General features: G+C 49.8%; 2 protein-coding genes across 5 annotated transcripts; one reads left to right on the forward strand and one right to left on the reverse strand.

Moving 5' to 3' along the window:
- The first annotated feature begins 2,599 nt into the window (after nt 1–2,599).
- Nucleotides 2,600–7,265, forward strand: HSPB6 (heat shock protein family B (small) member 6). Of its 2 annotated transcripts, none has more exons than XM_053268755.1 (3): nt 2,600–2,929; nt 5,457–5,579; nt 6,661–7,265. In XM_053268755.1, exons 1-3 carry the CDS (start codon nt 2,708–2,710, stop codon nt 6,856–6,858), a joined length of 543 nt encoding a protein of 180 aa, XP_053124730.1. In that variant the 5' UTR covers nt 2,600–2,707; the 3' UTR covers nt 6,859–7,265. The 2 variants fall into 2 exon arrangements, with proteins under 2 accessions (XP_053124730.1, XP_053124731.1); XM_053268756.1 differs by lacking the exon at nt 2,600–2,929 and adding an exon at nt 3,832–3,897.
- A 1,930-nt stretch (nt 7,266–9,195) lies between these two features.
- On the reverse strand, nt 9,196–20,238 carry LIN37 (lin-37 DREAM MuvB core complex component). 3 transcript variants are annotated; one of them, XM_053266694.1, is made up of 10 exons: nt 20,084–20,238; nt 18,243–18,313; nt 16,863–16,938; nt 16,559–16,609; nt 15,843–15,872; nt 13,714–13,799; nt 12,563–12,729; nt 11,507–11,653; nt 9,707–9,780; nt 9,196–9,392 (listed from the first exon to the last, which is right to left on the reverse strand). In XM_053266694.1, the coding sequence occupies exons 2-10, from the start codon at nt 18,274–18,276 to the stop codon at nt 9,311–9,313; spliced, it is 747 nt and encodes a 248-aa protein (XP_053122669.1). In that variant the 5' UTR covers nt 18,277–18,313; nt 20,084–20,238; the 3' UTR covers nt 9,196–9,310. The 3 variants fall into 3 exon arrangements, with proteins under 3 accessions (XP_053122669.1, XP_053122670.1, XP_053122671.1); XM_053266695.1 differs by having other exon boundaries at nt 20,010–20,209; XM_053266696.1 differs by lacking the exon at nt 20,084–20,238 and adding an exon at nt 19,831–19,991.
- Between the last annotated feature and the right edge of the window lie 446 nt (nt 20,239–20,684).

A 20,684-nucleotide genomic window follows, 5' to 3' on the forward strand; every position in this document is an offset into this window, starting at 1 on the left:
TGCTTCAATCACATGTACTTGTGCTTAGTAGGGAATGGGGAATGAGGCGTTTTGCTAAAAGCTTCCTGAACAAATGGGATTTAAGGAGGAATCTAAAAGAAGTTTAAAAAATAGGCATTGCACTGGTTTCCTAGTTTGAGGACCTATATGGGGCAGAAAGGGGAAAAGGGCAGGGATGTCCAAGGCAGCAAGACACGATCAGTAAGGAGCTGCTGCTTCTTCCAGTGGTCCACTTCACGATGCATGTTCTGCTCCTTTTCAGAATGCAGGCAGCTCTTAACAACAGAGCCCCAAATTCCCCTGAAAGTTGAGATGGATGGTTACCCAATCAGCTGTCTTCTCTTCTCAGCAGAAAAATAGTCTCAGGCTATTCACATGTGCATGCAAAACCGGGCTAAGGGAGACTTTTGCAGGTGTGTGAGACCCGCTGGGATCGGTCCTGGTCTCCCCCGGTGACATGGCGGCAAACCCACCTACATCGCCTCCCTTCTAAAGAAGGTTAAGGGAGCGAGTGCTCATTTTTGTGCTCGTGTGTCAGCCCCTGCCAAGCTCCCTATGCCACTGGTTGGACCTCTGCCTGCTGTGTCTGACATGGGATTTGAAACCTGACCCTGCACTTGATCCCCGCCCCCTGCTTGATATCTTGTACTACACTAGTCCTCAGTAAAAACAAATTAGTTGATGTGAACTATAAAAAAAGCACTTCAGCATGCAATGTCACGAATCTTTGGGCTGGGTGTGTGTGTGTGTGTTTTGACTGATCTGAGACAGGACTCCCACATTGCCTCAAATATAATGCTGTACAACCGAGTGAGTTCACACACTCAGCGGTGAGTAAAGTGTCCTACAATCCAGTTATGCACTTACATGTGTGAACTGGCGCTTCAGCATGCAGAGGCTCTTACTGCATCACTGAGCCAAGCAGGCACTTATGTTTATGGGCTGGACCACCCATGCCTCTGGATCTCTCCCCACCCTCTTAAGAGACTAACAGATTCCCAGGAGACATTCCGGATTCTCCTGCTCCATGATGCTACCTCCTCCTGTAAATAGGCTGGGAGAGCCTGCTGAAGCAACTGATCACGCTGGAGGTGTGGATGCTTCTGTCAAGTGCTCTGCTCCAGTGTGACTGGTTCGGTGAGCTCAGAGTCCTGGCTGGAGCTGGGAAATGGCAAGCAAGCATTTAGGAACATAAGAAGCTGCCGAGTCAGACCACTGGTGCATCTAGCCCAGGGCTGCTCAACTTTGGCCCCCCTGCAGATGTTGACCTACAACTCCCATAATCCCTGGCGATTGGCCACTGTGGCTGGGGATTATGGGAATTGTAGTCCAAAACCAGCTGGGGAACCTAAGCTGAGCAGGCCTGGTCTACACAGACTGGCAGCAGGCAGGAGTATCTCTCAGCCCTATTTCGGAGCTGCTGCCAGTCTGTGAGTAGGGCTGAGAGATACTCCTGCCTGCAACCATCTCCAGGGTTGCAGGCAGGAGTATCTCTCAGCCCTATTTCGGAGCTGCTGCCAGGGAGGAAACTTGGGACCTTCAGATGCTCTTGCCCGAGCAGCCTCATGCCCTAAGAGGAATACCTTCCAGTGCTCACACATGTAGTCTCCCATTCATATGCAACCAGGGCGGACCCTGCTTAGCAAATGGAACAAGTCCTCCCATTTACAGATGCTAAGTAGATTGTGGGGTTAGGTTTGGGATGCATCACTGAGAATCGTAATTCTACTTAGTAGTTATGTATGCTGAATGTCCGTGCACATTAGCTGAGTAACCCTGCCAGTATTATCCTCACATTGCTATTGTGAACCTGAGAGAGAAGAGATTTCCCCAGTTAGCACTCCTGCTAACTGGCCAAAGGGGCACGTTTCAAAGTAGTGGTTCTCTTTATATTTAGCAGGGCCAGAGCAACTGGCCCTTCAACCTTGCAATAGCATCCTTACAGAAGAACATAGGAGCTGCCATATACTGAGTCAGACCATAGGTCCATCTCGCTCAGTATTGTCTACACTTACTTTTCGAAAGATTCCCCTCTGGGTTTCTCGTATGAATGAACATCTGAAAAGTGGGGGGCATACTGGAGATCTAATGAAAACGCACTAGCAACACCAAAATCATGTTGTGATTTTCCTAATCCATAGCCTGATCTAGACGTCTCACTTCTCACGCGTTAGGGTCTGCCTTGGGAACGTGGGGCCAGCACGGGCTCAGAGCGGGTCCAGCTCCTGGGGGGCTGGGAAACAACCCAAAGCCAGGTTGGGGAGGGGGGAGAAAAAGGGAAAAAGCGCACGGGAAGAAGCTGCTGCTCCGGGTCCTATTTGGGCACGTTCTAGAATAGAATCCTGGCAGCGCTTGGAGCCACCCTCGGCGCGGATTGACACCCCACACGAAGCAGCCCCCGGCTTCTCTCTGCCTCCCCCCGCCCGGAGCCGGTTGGTGGCGCTCACGTGTGTTTTCACCGCCGGAGAAGCAGGGCAGGCTGGAGCCACGCCCCCAACTCTTGGGCGCCCCGCCCCTTTGGCTGGTGGCGGCGCCCCGAAGCCTCCCAGCGCTTCTAGCGACTTCGAGGGGGGCGGGTCCGCGCCCAATATAAAGCGGCCGCTGCGGGACAGAAGCGCCGCCTGCGTCTCTTGTGGTCCTCCGGGAGAGATCGGCTGCTTTGCTCATCGGCTGCTGCTGCTGCTGCTGCTGCTGCACCACCACCACCATGGACATCGCGATCCACCACCCCTGGATGCGCCGACCCTTCGGCTTCCCTTCGCTTTTCCCGACCCGGCTCTTCGACCAGAGGTTCGGTGAGGGGCTGCTGGAGAGCGATTTGTTTTCAGCCACGCTCAGCCCTTGCTACATGCGAGCGCCAAGCTTGCAGATGCCGCAGATGCCTCCCATGCCGGCCATGCCCCCCATGCCGGACACGGGGCTCTCCGAGGTAGGGGCTTTTGCGCGATCGGTGACGCGGGGGCGGGGCGGTAATGTGTGCCTTTCCCGGTGCAGCCGGGGAGCTTGCCTTCACTCTAGGGTGTGCGCGCGCCTGTCTAAATCGGCATGCGCGACTGTCTCTGAGCGTGTGCAGAGTGCGACGGAGAAACTGTAGGATGCCCCCTTCCATCCGTCTGAGACTATTGGGGAGAGCTAATCAAGAGCGTTGGTGCTCCATTTGTCTAGCCCTGAATGCCAGCAAGGCCTGGGGGTGGGGGCGGTTGTGTCACCGGTCTGTGTGTGTGTCAGACTGGTGGAAAAAGCTGGAAAGTGGCAGTGGGTGAAAAAGGTGGGCGATGGCAGCCGGAGAGGGTGCCAGCAGGCAGCCGGTGCAGGCAGTGGGAGGCTGTGCTGCCTATTATGGTAACATTCTTCAGCCTGCCCCAGCTGGGCCTGCAGGGAGACAATGCCAGCTGGGCTGGCTGCCTTGCCCTGTGGGGAAGGGCCTGGCACGGCTCTGTCTCTCAAGCCCACAGGGTCACTACCGAAGGCCTGGACTGCCTTGCAGGGTCTTTTCGTGCATCTGCCTTGTTTCCGATCTACCATTAAGGAAAGCAAATAAGTTGGGGTGGGGGCTCTGTTTCGCTTACTGGCTGATGCACTTGCCAGAACCCTTCCTGATGTGGCGCCCCGTGTTGCCTGGTCCGGTCCCACCACTGCCACCCGATTCCCATTGACTAATTGGGGCTTGACACCTTATCTTCTCTTTCATTTTTACTGCTTTTCCCAGTGTGCCTCATCATGCTCCTTGGCAGGGCTCTTGCTCCTGTCTTTTAAGCACAGTGACTCTAAATATAGAGCAGAACTGGTCATGGTGGCGATAGGTAGAGAAAGCGGCATACCCTTCCTCCAGCAAGAAAGGAGAGCATGAGCTCTCACTGGTTTTCCAAGGGGCAATGGAAACCCCAGGAGCTGTGTGTGAGTAGCCTCTCGAATGCCTGCGCTGTGGTAACCCCTGTAACTGCGTGGAAAGGTGGCAACCACCATGGCACTGGATTTTCTAAACTTCCTAACTTACTGTAAGGCGGGTGGGGATGTTATGTTTACCACAGGGCAATGAACATGCTTGCCAGATTTGGCAAGCTTTTCTTATTTTAAAAATTAAGAATCAAAATTAAATAGGAACAGAATTGGGTGATATGCAACAAATCCTGTGCATGTTTACTCAGAAGTAAAGGTAAAGTGTGTCATCAAGTCGATTCCAACTCCTGGCACCCACAGAGCCCTGTGGTTTTCTTTGGTAGAATACAGGAGGGGTTTACCATTGCCTGTTCCAACACAGTCTGAGATGATGCCTTTCAGAATCTTCCTATATTGCTGCTGCCTGATACAGTAGCAGTGGGGATTCGAACTGGCAGCCTTGTGCTTGTTAGGCATTTCCCTGCTGCACAAGTCTCCCTTATTTCAGTTGAGACTTGCTCCCTAGAAAATTGTATATTGGACTATTGCAAATCATGCAAATAGTCAAAACATGCATGCATCTGGGAATTTTTGCTTAGGCAGTCCTCATTCTGCCAGTAGAGGACAAGGGCAAAGTGCAGAAACCCCACACTTGAGATCCGGCCTCATATGTTTGGATTGTGAACCCCCTGGGAACAAGGATATTAACTTTTCAGAAAATGCTGCCCGCTGCTTTGAATCCATAGGATAGAATGGAGGTACAATCCTAGTTAGTTTCCGAGACTGAAACGTAGGACAGCTGCTTTGTACTGAGTTAGACCACTGGTCCATGTAGTTCAGTACTCTCTTACCCTGACTGGCAGCTGCACTGCAGGGTTTCAGACCCTACCTGAAGATGAAGACCTGAATCCCAGTCCTACCTGGCGATGCTGCCAGGGACTGAATCTGGGACCTTCGGAATACAAAGCCATGCCCCCCCCCCCCCGTACCGGCTCAGGCCACTAGTCCATCTATTTTATTTATTTATCAAATTTGTATATCGCCCCAAACGTTCGTCTCTGGGCGGTTGGGGTCATCTAGCCCAATGTCTACTTAGACCAGCAGCCATGCACTAAAAACTTGGGCAGATGCCTTGCCCAGTGCTCTTGGATTCTTATGAGATGCCAGGATTTCATCCGGGGCCGTCTGCGTACAGAGTAGGTGCTCCACCCATCCAGGCATTACCCACACAGTTCAAGGTCTTTTGCAGAAGCCTTAAGGAGCTGGCTTAGGGGTGCTGAAACTTTCCATTATGGCTGGGGGTGATGGGGTCTGCATTGTGACATCTGGGGATGTTAAGAACCCGAGTTAGAAAGAGCCAAGGAACACTGAAATTTTGTTCTTGTGTGGTGCAGTTGCGGGATCCACACAGTCATGGTCATGGATGGTATCCTCTGCACCTAGCCTGAACTGCAAGCATGCAGCTGGGTCTGAATCAATCCATCGGGAGTACAAGAAAGAATACATGGGCAAGTTGGGCCAGACTGCAGAAGTGCCATAAAACTCTCTCTTCTCCCCCCACCCCCACTTCCTGCCAGGTGAAGATGGACAAAGACAAGTTCTCTGTGTTGCTGGATGTGAAGCATTTTTCTCCCGATGAGTTGAGCGTGAAGGTGGTGGGTGATCACATTGAGGTCCATGCCAAGCACGAAGAACGCCCGGTATGTAGCTTCCTGCAGGATCTGTAGTCTGATCTCTCCTGAGATCTTGGTGTGTACGATCAGCAAAAGCAGCAAGTCCAGTTAGATTTAAGTGAAATTCGAGAACTTGTAGCAAGCAAGGAAGGATCGGATTGCAAAAGGGCATTGGATAACCACTCTTACACTGGTCCAACTCCAGTCACCAAAATCAACTTAAGGTTTCTGAGAGATACTTAGTCTTGAATTTTGGTTCTCAAGATTTTTTTTAAATTATTATTATTATTTTTGCAATGCTGCTCTTCTTCTAGAGCAGGAGTTCTCCGCCTTGGGTCCTCCCAGTGTTGCTTGGCTTGGCCATTGTGACTGCGGATAGTGGGAACTGTAGTCTTTCTGGGGACCCATGATTGAGAACCCCTGCTCTAAAGCTGGGCTGCACAACCTTGGCCATCCAGCTGTTGATAGACTACAACTCCCATCATCCTTGACTGTTGGCCACTGTGGCTGGGGATGATGGAAGTTGTAGTCCAACAGCAGCAGGATGGGAGTCGATGACGGCGGGGCTGAAGTTGTACAGCTCTGCTCTAGAGCAGGGGTTCCCAGCCTGTGATGCTCCAGATGTTGCTGAACTACAACTCCCATCACCCCCAGCCATAATAGGTTGAGGCTGGGAGGATGATGGGAGTTGTAGTTCAGAAACCCCTGGAGCATCACCGGTTGGGAACTGCTGCTATAGAGCAAAGGAGTAAGCAGTCCTCAGCACACCAAGTCTAACTGCCTTTTAGGTCAAAAATGTGCTGAAAGTCTAATGAGCCAGGACAGACAAGATGTTTGACTGCAACATGTTCCTCGCAACCCACCCGTCAGATGGCGATGAGTCATGGAAGCTTCTGCAAACAGTCAAGGGTGACCCCCTGCCCCAGATAGCATTACAGTGATCGAGAACTGTCTGGAATGTGTCTCTCCCGCCCCCTGCTGCATCCATGGTCCTAAATAAACCCATCCGTCCTCCTTGCATGCCTTGTTTACTTGGGGATCCTCTCTGCTTAGCAATAGGCTCTGGCTGACCAGTTACTCACCTGTTTTCCTTCCACTCTTCCTCCAGGACGAACATGGCTACATCTCTCGGGAGTTCCATCGCCGCTACATGATCCCCAAGGGGGTCGATCCAGCAGCGATCACCTCGGCCCTGTCTCCAGATGGTGTGCTCTCCATCACTGCACCCACTACCCCGGCCCTCCCTGGAACGGAGCGCACCATTCCCATCAGCCGCCAGGAGAAGCCGGCTGTCACGGGGAAATAACCGGGTGGCCGCTTAGGCGGGCTTTTGCTTCCTGTTGTCGCCAGCAGTCAGCATCTTGGACCTGCCCTCCCCTCGCTTGTAGCTACAAGGGCTATTCCCTCAGAGCCTCAAAGGAAGTGGCATTTCCTGCTCCCCCACTTCCTGCTGGGGGGTCTTGATGGCAGAGACTCTAGGGCAGTATTCTGTCCGGGTGCTTCCCCTGCAGTTGAGTAGGATCTTCCGGGAGCAGAAATGGGGCCTTTCATTCTGGTTAGGAGTGCTCCTCTGTTACAGGTTCACTTTGTACCACTGTGCTGAATTCCTCGCTTTCGGATAAATACAGATCCTTGGTTACATGTATTTGCTTTACAAACCAAAAGGCTGTAGCAAAACCCAGTATGGATACTAATAAATTTGATGTAACTGCCCTTGGGTGTACCTTGTATCTCGTAGATTAGCAGAGAAGAGGACAGTCCTTACCCAGGAAGGTGGGGGTAACGATGGACTACATTACTGATCATCACATGGAGAGCGTTTGGGGACATTCTGTCTCTCAGATCCTAGCTTCGGTGTTGGACCAATTTGTAGAGCAGAAGAACATCAGGCAGGGGAGTAACAGCAGGGGACTGTCTACATGCATTCCTTGGCTCTGCCATGGACCCTCCTCCTCACACCCCAGCTGGGAAATCAAAAGAACTCCACCCCTACTCCACACACCTCTCAGTTGTTGACATCTGGTTCCCTATCCCAAATTGCTTTAAAACTAGAGGCAGAACAGCTTTAACTGGAAGTGCTTAAAATGCACAAGACCTGTCATTCTAGGTATTTATCTGCACATGTGTAGGCAAGTAGCAAATCTTAATTACACAAGTTTAACACTCACCATGACAACAACATAGAAATATTCCAGTTGGGCTGGCAAAAGCCTCCTGCCTCCTCCTACCTTGGACAGCCGCTGCCAGTCAGTGTACACAATACTGACCTAGCTAGACCAAATATGTCTGTACAAGGCAGCATCCTACGTTCGAGGTAGTGGCAGGAAGGGAAGGGCAGGGCAAAAACCTAAACTGGATGGCCTCCAGCTCCAACATGTAACAAGAAAAAGCTGCTAAGGTTTCAGTAAAGGCAGTGACCAGAACGGAGGAATTAAAAGGAAACAGGCCTTGGACAGAAAACACGATGTGTCAGCATGCACATCTTAAAAGAGGGGCATTCTACAAACTCAGTACTTTCCTGTATTAAGTGTAATGAGTTCCAGCATGGAAGGCACGTCAGACCGATGGACTTCTGCCCAATTGAAAACTGGACGCTGACTACTTCTTACTTACTGCACAATGTGATTAAGGGAGTAGCTTCTAAGGTACCAAGCCAAAGTGGCCTCTGATGTCTCCTTATTCGGACATTGTGCTCTACAGGCATTCAGGTTGCTCCACACTCATGAATCAATTTTGTCTCATTGTACCCGAGTTCATTTTAAAAGTGAAGCTAAGTGCAGACCCTCTCATACACGGGTACAGATCGGAAGTGTACTGCTGTGTGTGCACTCAGTAGAGCATAACGCTATGTGTGTATACTGTACAGAGTATCTGCTTTGCATGCAGAAGGTCCCAGGTTCGGTCTCCAGGGAGGGCTGAGAAAAGTGCTTGCCTGAAGCCCCACCACAGAGCGTGGCTCCCAGAATAGACGGTACGGAGCTAGATAGATCAGTGATCCAACTTCGTATCAACATAATGTGCAAATGGGGCCTGAATCGGACGTATATGCTTACTGGGTGGCCATCCTCCACCCTGTTCAGCAAAAGGGTCCATGTGATCCATTCCACAGGGGAATCCCAGCCTGAAACATTTACTCAGTCACAAAGCTCACTGGGTTACGGTCACTGGCTCTCAGCCTAACTTGCGGCAGAGAGTAAATTGAGAACCCCATCTAAGCCACCCTGAACTTCTTGGAGCAAGGGCAGGATACACATTTGACTAACACTCTCTATATAAAGAGCTAGTTCCTTGATTCTGTTTACTTACATTCTAGTCTAGGGCAGGGCTTTGAGGATGGGTCCAAGTATCCCTCTAGGCAGAATACGAATATGACAAATATTTATATACCACTCTTCAATAGAAGTTCCTAAAGTGGTGTGTGTGTGTGTGTGTGTGTGTGTGTATACATACATAGAGAGAGCGACACAGACAGACACGTATATGTATGTGAATATAAATATAAATAAATAAAACAGAGCAAGGGCAGGATCCACTTTTGACTAACAATCTAAATAGGAAGAGAGCTCATATACTACAATGGTGTGCTTTCCCGGTTCAGCTTCAGGGCTTCTTGGGCTCCAGACATTGTTAGACTAGACAGACACCCTCTGAATACTGCATTTATTATACAAAAAAAAACCCTAGAGGCAACAGTACTGACCCCCACAAGGTGAGGGGGTTAGAAGGAGACGCCAGGAGATGTGCCCCACTTGCGCCCCTCATTGCCGCTCATACATCTCCTTCAGGATCTTCATGCTCTCAGCGTAGCGCAGCTGGTTCTTGTGCGAGGCCTCTTTCCACCTGTGGATGGGAGAGGGCACATGGCAAGCACAGCCACACGCCTTGGCACAGGGGCGGAGCCACCACTGTGCAAACGGGTTCAAAGAACCCGGGCCGCTGCGCTCAGAGGCCACGGTTTGTGCCCCGGCCACACCTCCTCCGTCTGACATCAGACACAGGGGGCGTAGCTGGGTGGGGGCCACCAGCGGCTTCCCTACACACCTGCCTTGGCATTACACTGCCCTTCATGTCCCCCAATAGCCTTCTGCCTTGTATACTGCATAGGCATCACTGCCACACACCTGCAGCCCGTGTCACCTGTTCCTGCCACCTACCTCTGTCGGATCTTCTTCCACCGCTCCATGTTCTTGTAGATAAGGGAGGACATGGATGGCACGGCCTCGGCAGCCTGTGAGGAAGAGCAGGCATCAGCACATGGCTGCCTCCAAAGCCCTGCAGGGCTAAAACCACACCTGAGAAACAGACAGACTCCAAAAAACGACCCAAACTGCTTCATCAGCAGCTAAGCCAGCATATAAATCCCACGGTTGGGAAGGGATGCAGAGCCAACCTTGCGGTAGCGGTATGAGTCTTCATGGGAGCACTGCCTGCAGTGAGATATTCCCCTTAGGGGATGAGGCTGCGGCTCAGTGGTAGAGCATCTCCTTGCATGCAGAAGGTCCCAAGTACCTCCTGCCTGAAACCCACGGAGAGCTGCTGACAGTCAGTGTAGACAATACTGAGCTAGAGGGACTCGGTATACAGCAGCTTCCTAGGTTCCTCTTTTGGAGAGCTGCAACAGCAGGTCAGGGCACTAGAGATCCCTACCCAAGAACCATCTGCCCCAAAGAACATTCAGCACTATCACCCAGGACATCTCTCCTCCTGGGTCATAAGCTCGCGTTGATTAAGTCCCTGCCCTTTGTACACACCTCCTGAAGCTACTATGATCTCTCCTCCCCTCAAAGATCTCTCCTCAAAGATCTAAACACCGTGGAGGGGCGTTCATGAGGGTGGGGACAGGTGTTCCGTCTCGGACATGGGCAGCTCAGATGGGCATGGGCAGCCATGGAGGCCTGGGCACGGACAGGCTCCGCTTGGATGTGGGCAGCTCGGATGGGCGTTCCCTCTCATTCACCACAGTTATCTGATGAGCTGATCCCCTCCTCCTCCTCCTCCTCCTCAATGATCCCAGCCCCCTCCTCTTCACCCAGGACATCTCTCCTCCCCCTCCCCCAGCCTCCCCTCCTCCCCCAAAGAACATTCAGCACTATCACTGTATAGGAGAAACTAGTTACTCACAGGGGCTCCATTACTCACCTACTGCCGTGAGTAACGAGGCATTAGGGCTACGGAGAAAGCGGGGTTAGGTTCCAGAGTGGAGGGGGAAATTTTAAAGTGCCAAAAATGGTCCCTAAATGGCCCAGAACTTACTGTGGCATGCTCTGTGGGTCCCCAATGTGCCCAGGAATGCCCTCCAAAGGGCAAAATCCCCCCTAAAGCCACAAAAAAGCATGGGGAAAGGTTCCAAGGTTGGGCTTCTCAGAGGCACCTGGTGGGCCAGTGTGCGAAACAGGATGATGGACCAGATAGGCCTTGGGCCTGATCCAGCAGGGCTGTTCTTATGTCATGAAGATAACTGTCATGTGAGAGGTTGTCTTTACATGAGGTGAAGTGAGATTGTCGCCTCGAGCAGCAGATTATTGGGGTGGCAAAATGTTCCCTGCTGCCACTGCCGCCATCACCACCACCAGAGAACTAATTGGGACCAATCCGACCCTTGCAAGCTTTGCCAGGAGCGCGTCTCCTCACATAAGCTCTCAAGAAGCCAGAGAAGAGTATCAGGGGCTGCTGGCATCCTCCCCACATCTCTATTGGAGCTTGCAAGGGTCCATTTTGAAAGGGGGCTGGCCCACATCAGGTGTGGGGGGCAAGGCAACATTTGGCACCTTGCCTCGGGCACTACAGTCCCCTGGGCCATGAGGCAGAGCAAGCACTGCCAGAACAACAGGCCAAGTTTCCGTGAAAAACAAACCCTTCCAGTTCTGACCCAAGAGAGGCTTCGAGGCAACTGTGATCCGGCACCACAGACCACCCACTCTCCCCTCCCTGCCACAGCTGAAGTACGTTCTGACCTTGTCCACTACGACTTTCGCCTCCTCAGGCTCTAGTGGAGATGGGATGCGGAGATTAACCGTTTCCCCCGAGGCGTTTGTGTGGCAGGGCGTTGGAGGGGGCAGTTTGCACACATCTTGGCTTTTCCCATTCAGTCCTTCGGCCCCCTAGAATCAAACACATTTGGGAAGATAAGACTCAGTTTCAATCTCAGCTCAGTCACAAACTCTGGAAGTTATAGGTTTCCTTTATTCTCGCTTGTATATCCTGTCCTGCTTCTAAAGTGCTCCGAGTGGTAGACGTGGAGGTCATTCACACAATCGAGAACTGTGTTCTACCCAGATTTGGGAGCTGTGTGTGTGTGTGTTCCTGATTTTTGGTTGTGTAGAAGCAAGGTAAGAGGAGAACCTCAGTCGAAGTGTTGTATGGAAGCAAGGTAGGTGGAAAAGCTACCCAGGTTTTCCTCCTCCCTTGCTTCCACACAATCACTTCTACCCAGGTTTTCCTCCTACCGTGGTTCCACACAACCCAAAATTAGTAGCACACAGCGCTCCCAAACCCGGGTAGAACACAGGTCTCGATTGTGTGAATGACCTCATGGGCACACACCTCACAAGATGATGGTTGTGAAGAGAAGTTAGGTCAAGAGAAATTGGCCCCAAGATACCCAGTGATTTTCCTGAGGGGAATTTGATCCTGGATCTCTCTGGCCCAGGTCTAACCACTGCACTGTGCCAGCACGGCAAGCTGTTATAGCAGATATGAAAGCACAGCAATTAAAGGCTTGAGCTGTGTGCCTGAAATCCCTGGTTCGATTCCAGACCTGACGACAACACTCAGGATGTGCCTAATCAGATCACTTGTCAACCTCAGCTATCCCCACCAATGGGGATAATTCTGTCAGCCTACCTTCCAAGACTGTTGTAAGGATTATCAAGGTAACATATGAAGAGTTTTTGAACCCTCAGGCAAGAGGTTCTATGAAAATAATTCAGTATTAGCAGAGCTTAGCCTTGGTTATCCTTCTAAAAAGCCCCATGGCATCCTTTCCAGCTGGGGCCCCTCCTGGTTAGTACCTCCTCATCCTCTGGCAGGGTGGGCAGGGCAGGGCTGGGCGGTTGTTCCTGCTCCCGCACCATGGGACTGTTCCGCATCCAGGCCCGGCAGATGGGGTACAGCGGGGTGCTCTCGGAGAACTGTGCTAGATCCACACTCCGGTCAAACAGCTTGATGACATAGGTGTCTGAGGGAGACAGGAAGGAAAGCTGATCAAGATGGAGGCCCAAAAGGCTTTCCAGAAATCTCCTCCTCCAAGCAACCCAGTTCCTGGAGGGAAAAGAGAAACAATACGAGGGCTCAATTCCTTTTCCCAGTTGAGCCTGCTGGCTCAGAGACAACAACACTGGAACACAGCCAGGATGGCTTCAAAATATAAGGCCTCACAAACTTTACTGGGTCACGCCGAAAGTGCACCCGCTCTGACATCACTAGAAGACATCCTGATGGGCTGTCAGGCATCCCTTGTGTGAGGGGGCGTTCACCTGAATCGCCCCTCTAAATGCTCTCCAAAACCCTGGAGAGCTCTAAAATAGCATGGCAGGATGTGCTCCTGTAACGTCAGAGGACATGCACTCTTGGGACAACTCCGTCCCGATTGTGTGTTCTGGCTGATGTTTGTACGAATCTGCCTTAAAGACGACCAAGGAAGTAGCACACCTTCCCTAAAGGCTTTCAAGGCTGGAGCATTTTGTTTCAGAAAAGATTACCCGGTGGAGGGGATCGGGGAATAAGGAAGGAACAATAGAGGCTGATAAGAAAACCATTCTCTCTCAAAACCCTGGGTTGGGGTTTTGTGTGTGAGAGAGAAAATAGATCCTTCACGAATTATTTATGTTTGTACACCACAAGATGTGTCGACAGTGCTAGACACAGGTGCCTTTAAAAGAAGAGAGGCAAATTCATAGAGAATAACTCCAAAATCAATGGCTATTAGCCTTTGACGGAAGCAAGCAAGGAGGATGGAAGCAAGCAAGGCTAATGTGATTCGTGTCCAGGGGCAGAAGATCTCACATTAACAGAGGCTACGAATGGCCAAGAGAGGATGAACCTCAGTATCACGGTCCGCCTGAGAGTTTCCTGCTAGCCAAGGTTAAAAGACAGAGTACCATATTAGAAAGCCACTTGATCTGATCCACCAAGGCAACCGGCATTTAAAAAAAAAACTCACTCTGCTTCTGCTGTCCGCTTTCGGCAAGCCCATCATCCGTCTCCTTCCTCTTCTTACGCCGATGATGAGAGAACCGGGCAGAGGGCCTGGGACCAGAAGAGTATTAGAAAGTATGTGACTGGAGAATTCACGGCATATGTTTCGAAGAGGTTTAGAAGCATCTCCTGACTGCTGTGGTCAAGAGGTTGGGTCTAAGGGCTCTCCAGCAGCCAAGAATGGAAACTCACCAGACTGGCAGAGGGGTGAAGTACATAGCAGAAGCCATAGAGATCTCCACAGGAAGTAAATTGTTTAGCCACCTCTGGAGAACAGAGTTGCTTTTCTACAATGCCAGGTGGGGCAAATAGGATATCTATTTGGGGAAGGGGCCATAACTCAGTGGTAGAGCATCTGCTTTGCATGCAGAAGATCCCAGGTTCAATCCTTGGCAGCATTTTCAGATAGGGCTGGGAAAGACTCCCCCCTGAAACCTTGGAGAGTCAATCAGTGAAGACTATCCTGAGCTAGATGGACCCATAGTCTGACTCAGAATAAGGCAACTTCTTGTGTTCCTTTACATCAGGGCTGCTCAACTTCGGCCCTCCTACAGATGTTGGCCTACAACTCCCATAAGCCCTGACTACTGGCCACTGTGGTTGGGGATCATGGGAGTTGTAGTCCAAACACAGCCGGCGGTGGGGGGGGGGAGTTGAGCAGGCCTGGACTAGAGGGACCTGAGTTCAAATCCTCACTATGGTTGAGAAGCTCACTGGGTGATCTTGGGCTCCGACTCTCAACCTAACCTACCTATCCCCTATGGGGGATAGCCTGATTCATGCATACCACTATAAGCTACTTGGAGGGAGGCTGGAATTTAAATGTTAATTATTATATTATATATTACATATTGGGCAGCTTGGCCCCTGCAATCTACATAATGGAGATCAGCATGAAGCAGCATTACTGGTGGCTTCCAGTTTCAAGAGCCATTCTGCATAACAAAGCTCCCAGCTCACAGGAAAATTAGTTCATCAAGAGGCTTACCACTGGCATGCTAGATTCTGGAAATTAGCATTAATGGACAAATTAACACAACAGTCACAAGTCTCTTCTGGAGTTCCTCTCTCTTACACTTTCTCCCTGGTTCCTGCTGATCAGTAATCACTGTTTGTGATATTATAAATGGTCATTATGCGGTTTAGAAAGATGCCCTTACAATATAGTAATCCTGTGTTGTATACTTATCTCCTGCTATGTTTATGAATTGTATTTGTTTCAGAAAATGTCAAACAAACCACAAGTTTTTGTTGCTGTTTTAAAGAGGGTCATGATAACTTCTCCCCAATATGCTAGTCTGCTACACACAGGGAGCTTTCCATATAGGAGAGGGTTCAAAAACAGGAACACACACATCCTGCCCCGCCCCACTGCCGTTTGAATTGGTACGGCCAATAATTCTGCACAATCACAATGTGGAGGGCAGCTTTTTATGGACTAGTGCAACCCGCAAAGTGGCACTAAGTGGCAATAGCATCCAAGTCTTGTACTCACAGGTTCTCTCATTGCTTTCCATCTAGTACTAGAATGGCAGGGAGAACAGCTGTCTAGAGTCACTCATAACAAAGGCAGCTACACCCAAGTGATGCAAGACACACATACACGTGCTTATGCTCCTGAGGGCTGGGGGGCCCTCTTCAAGCACCCAGAGCAAGAGCTGCGCGAGGGGAATGCTTTTGTTTGCATCATGGGGAGAGGGGCGATTTCCAGCTCTTTCCTTCTCCTTCTGCCAGGGTCTCAGGAACACATCTGGGGTGGCAGAAGGAGAAAGAAACAGTTGGAATCACTCCTCTCCCTACTGTGCAAACAAAAGCATCCACTCGTGCAGCTTTTGCTCCAGATGCTTCTCATTGCTGAAGAGACAAGCCTTGTCAGCTGAAGAGGCAAGCTAAGCCTGGTCTTAGCTTGTCTCTTCAACTGTGGGGAGTCTTATGGTGAAATCTGGGAGATAAGCTCCACATGCATGCCTAAGTCCCTTCTCTGGATCCAGCGGAAATCAAGGGCAGTCAATGAACCCACGGAAGAGTGCTCACGCTGCAGTCCTCCATGCAATGGCCATCCATAGGTGGATGAGACATTATAAAGAACCATACCTCTTTCCTGTGGCAGTCGGAGAGCAGTCCCTGTAAACAGAAAGTAGAAAGGTCAAGAACTACTCATTACAGTGCTGGATCCCAGATGCGGGACATAAAACAATGGGAGTATGACCATCTCCATCATGTCCTCTTCAGCAGCAGAGCACACATTTTGCACAGAGGTGGTCTCAGGTTCAATTCCTGACATTTCCGCTTAGAAATATTTCAGCCAACAGGGTACGAGAGGCCTCTGCCTGAGTTCTTGGAAAGCTGCTGCCAGTCAGAGCTGACAGTTTGGGGCTTGATGAGACAGGCTGACTCAGCAGCAGGAAGCTTCATGTGTTCATGAGCTGTTGCAGACAGACCAGACCGAGATTGATTCTTATTTCCAAAGTGGAGAGACTAGGAAAACCCCCAGTATTTTCACCTGCTGGTAAACCCGATTAGTGGACTGTTTATTCTATTTGGAACTTGGTTTCTTAGCCTTAATTAGGATCTCTGGTAGGGATTTGGAACAGTCCTCTCCCAACCAGAAGCTCCGCATTGAAGAATGGCAAGCAAACCCTAGAGCAGCGGTTCCCAGCTGTGGGTCTCCAGATGATGTTGGACTACAACTCCCATCATCCCCTGCCATGGAGGCCTCATGGCAGGGGGCAATGGGAATTGTAGTCCAGCAACATATAGAGACCCACAGTTGGGAACCCCTGGCCTAGAAGGCTACAAGGAGGCCTTACTTGTTGAGCGCGTCAGACGACGACTTTCCAGAGTCTTCTTCCATCTGCTCCCTGAGGAGACATACAAAGACAGAAAAAGAGGAACACCGAATGTCAGCAGCAGGTACGTTAATGAGGATGTCCATAAATCTGCCATCTCACCCTAGCAGGCACTGTTCCTCCTTACAGAAATGGCAAAGCAACCCACAAGGCTTCCAGCTTTCCTCCCACTGGGGGTTAGATCAGCCTCTAATGACGTGACAAGCTCCAGATTCCTTCTACCCAAACAGAGCCAAGATCACACTCTTCCCTGGGCAAGGCTTACCGGTCCACATCATTCTTCTCCAGCAGACACTGCAGCACTGCATCAAGCCGGTTTCGAGCATTGGCCGTCTCCAGATCTGTGCAGGGCCGGAGGGGAGAGAGTGGTTGTTCTGGCAGAAGCATCCTGCCCACCCCACTTTACAGAACATCATAGGCATCTTTCTCCAAAGCTTTTTTCTACCCTCCCCACATTGGCACTGAAGACCCTTGGATTATTCTTCTGGGTCTGGCAGCCCAAATCAAAAGGCTTCCTATACTGCTAACACACACTCTCTCTCTACACCAACAGATAATTTTCAGAGAGTGCAATATGGAGAATGCATTTATGCAAAGGTCAAACATTTTGCCAGGAGTAGCATGCATGTTAAGCCTGCCCCACAGCACCGTATACAATCAACACCTATATGAAACCCGCACGGGGGCAATCACAATTTCCATCTCTGCTTTTATAAAGGAGCACAATAGACAGAGATAGCAAAACATTATCTTCAAACATACCCAGCTTAGATCAGGGGAACTGTGTGCAAGCTCTCACAGAACTCTTCAGCAGGCACAACGGAAACAAAACAAAGCTTCAGATCTCGCAGCACTCTACATTACGAGTGACTCAAACACATCTTGAAAACACAGTTCTCTCTCTCTCTCGGTCTATCTATAAAACTGGGTCAGCAGCAACCTGACATTGCTCACACTGGACATTTTATAAAGCATTCAGGATTCCTACGAATGTGTCAGAACCAGCATATTTTGGAAGCCACTGTAACACTGGGAAGTGACGGTATAAAGAAATAAAAGCAAATACAGAGGCATCAGAAACAACCCATACAGAAGAACTCCTAGATACAATCCTGTTAGTCTTTAGTAACACCCATTACAGAGATGCGAGTTTGGGGCAGTACAGAAATGTTAAATTAAATAAATTAATTAAAATAAGATAAAATTTAAAAAATTCCTGTCAGCAGGTCCCCTCCTAACTGAGCAAAACTGTTAAAAGTGGTGATTCTCTTGATTGAGCAGGAGGAGAGCAACTGGCCCTATCCATCCCCAGCATAGCATCCCTCCAGTGGCTGTTGCTTATGTTTCTTTTTTAGACTGTGAGCCCTTTGGGGACAGGGAGCCGTTTTAGTTATCTTTGTAAACCGCTTTGGCAACTTTTTTTTGTTGAAAAGCGGTATATAAGTGTTCATCCTATTCGTATTCCATTAGGGATATATAGGAGAACCAGAGCTGTAGCGGGATTCAGCTCTGCACCGAATGGAGCTTCTGGATTTTTGGCGGAGAGCATCTTCGCTACCTGCTCGGGGGTAGGTCTGTGCAGGTTGCTATTGCAATCACTACTTGCGTTTGACATTCATGCCACCTAGTTTACATGGCAACCTACCTGGCTTCTCTGTTTTCACCTTTGTGTGGAGCATCGTTTATTAGAGCCAGGTTCCTTGCAAGAGAAGACACCTATGTAAGAAGAGATACAGAAGGCTCAGAACAGGTAAAATGATATTTTGTATAAATTAATGTATCCTGCTATAGAACAGTATTCTTCATTGTACAGCCCGGGGACCAGTGGCAATCCCCATCAAGCCTAAGTGCAAGGTCCTGGACTAGTCGTTTATTGGCTGTGTAACGCTTCCGCCAAAGCTGAGTACTCTGCATAGTCCCCCAGCACCACGTGGAGACGACCATTCCCATAATGCAGTGCCCAGCGTCAGGGGGCTCCTCTAAGGGAAACAGAGCCCTCTTGAGCCCCTGTGCCATCTTGGAGGCATGCACAGAGTGCTGGGAAGTGTAGCCCTTCCCAGCACTTTCCCCTCAGAACTCCTAAAATAGGGCTCCTCCGTCTCTCTTAAAAGGGCCTCCTCCAACACAGAGAAAAGCAAATTACTGTGCGGAGATCAGTGCAGTGGGAAAGGTCTTTCACATTGAAGGCTTTTTGCCAAAAAGGGGTTTTGAGTTTTAGTAATTAACTCCCTCCTTAAGATTGGGAGGTTTTTGGTGGTTTCAGTATTATACCCTAGGGTATTGTGATATAAGTGGCATTATGTTTTTATTTTAAACTGTGTTATATGTTCTTTTCTATTCCTTTGTTGTGGTGGTCATAGACTGTAAAAAACTTTGAACTTTGCTAAAAATGGCCCCCGCTTGAAAAATGGCAGAGATTACTATTACTAAATAGCAGAAATTACTGAATATGTAAGTTTTCCATTCACACAAGACACTTTCCAGAAGGTTGGCCAGACTACAGTAAGGTAGGAAAACACACATGAGCGCGTGCACACACACACACCCCATAGTCCTTAAAGACTAACAGATAAAGTGTGGCACAAGCTTCTTTCAGGTTAGAAAGCTGGAGGAGAAATCTATAGGTGGGTAAGAATCCTTTAAAAAGAAAAATTATGGAGGCCCCAAACACAGAGAACAAACACCAGAAACTTCCGAATTCTTTATCAGGCCTCTTTGCTGATTTCACCATAACACAAGCACATGCTCTGTAATTCAAAACCTACACTTTCACTACATGCCATCCACCAAAGTTGGTCTTTAGAACCTGGGGTGTGTGTGTGTGTGTGTGTGTGTGTGTGTGTGAGAGAGAGAGAGAGAGAGAAAAGTGGGGGGAGGGAGAGAGAGAGAGTGTGCATCTTGTGGCATCTTAAAGATCAACAGATGCATTGTGCGTTTGCTTCCATGGACTAGAGTTCATCAGACCCATTAAACCTTATCCTCAGTTGACAGATCACACACACACACACACAGGTAAAAGGAAATGGGGGGGGGGGAAGGACAAACAGTGGGAGCAAAAAGCCATGCTATTCACAGAGTCTAGCCTGCGACATTGCTATGCAAACCTCAAATGTATTTTGAGCCAATGTGGTTGCCTTGTAGACTTTTAAGCCTTGCACAGAAGTGTCACAAGTTGCATGCCACAGCTTTTTGGCACGCTATTGACAATTTTCTCTCTCTGTATATATACCTACCTATCTAACTGTACTTCATGCTGATGTGGGCTGTAATGCAGAAGAGCTTCTGCCACAATACACCTGTGAGACTTTCAGGTACAACCACAAGTCTCTTTTGTCAATTGCTAGCTAAAAGGAGGACCACCCCTCTATTTCCTCTTACAGTTCAGCGTCCTCTTCCAAGAGTCGGAGCTCACCTTTCCAAAGGACCGGACCAAAACAAAACCCGGGGGGGGGGTATCTTTGGATTCTTTTTTTCCCTCTTGCTCACCCTATCCTCGCACGCTCCGGGAGACCTCCAGCGAAAACCAACAAGCAACCCTCTCGCTACCAATCGCCCTTTCTCCGATTCCCGTTCGCACGAATGCAGAAAAACCGCCTCTGCTGCACTGCATGCTGGGAATTGTAGGCACCTGCCTTGGAGGAGAAATTTCGACCCAATGGCCCGAGGATCTCCCGCTGCTGTTGGACTACAACCCCCATCACCCACAGCTGCAGTATATTGGGGCTGGGGGTGATGGGAGTTGTAGTCCAACCGCCCCAGCGCCTCCGGTTAGCCACTGCTGTCCCGGGCTGCTTGAATAGAAATTGTGCAGCCATTTTGATGGGTCAGAGGATTGCAGTTTCCCCGCAGGAGGCGAAGTTTTCTGAGGACTGTGTGTGTTTGTGCCGTATCTTAACTGGATTGTAGTCCATTGACTGGACGTTTTGGAGGAAAACACAGACACACGCAATTGCAGACGCCCAGGATGCTGTGAGGTCGTATATAATACAGTATACACCTTGCAGCTGCCACATTTTAATTTTTATTTTTTGCCCTGGTTGGAATCTTGTTTCTTTAACAAAAGCCATACAGATGCATGTTTATTTGG

This window comes from Hemicordylus capensis, chromosome 7, assembly GCF_027244095.1.
Source record: "Hemicordylus capensis ecotype Gifberg chromosome 7, rHemCap1.1.pri, whole genome shotgun sequence".
Taxonomy (NCBI): domain Eukaryota; kingdom Metazoa; phylum Chordata; class Lepidosauria; order Squamata; family Cordylidae; genus Hemicordylus; species Hemicordylus capensis.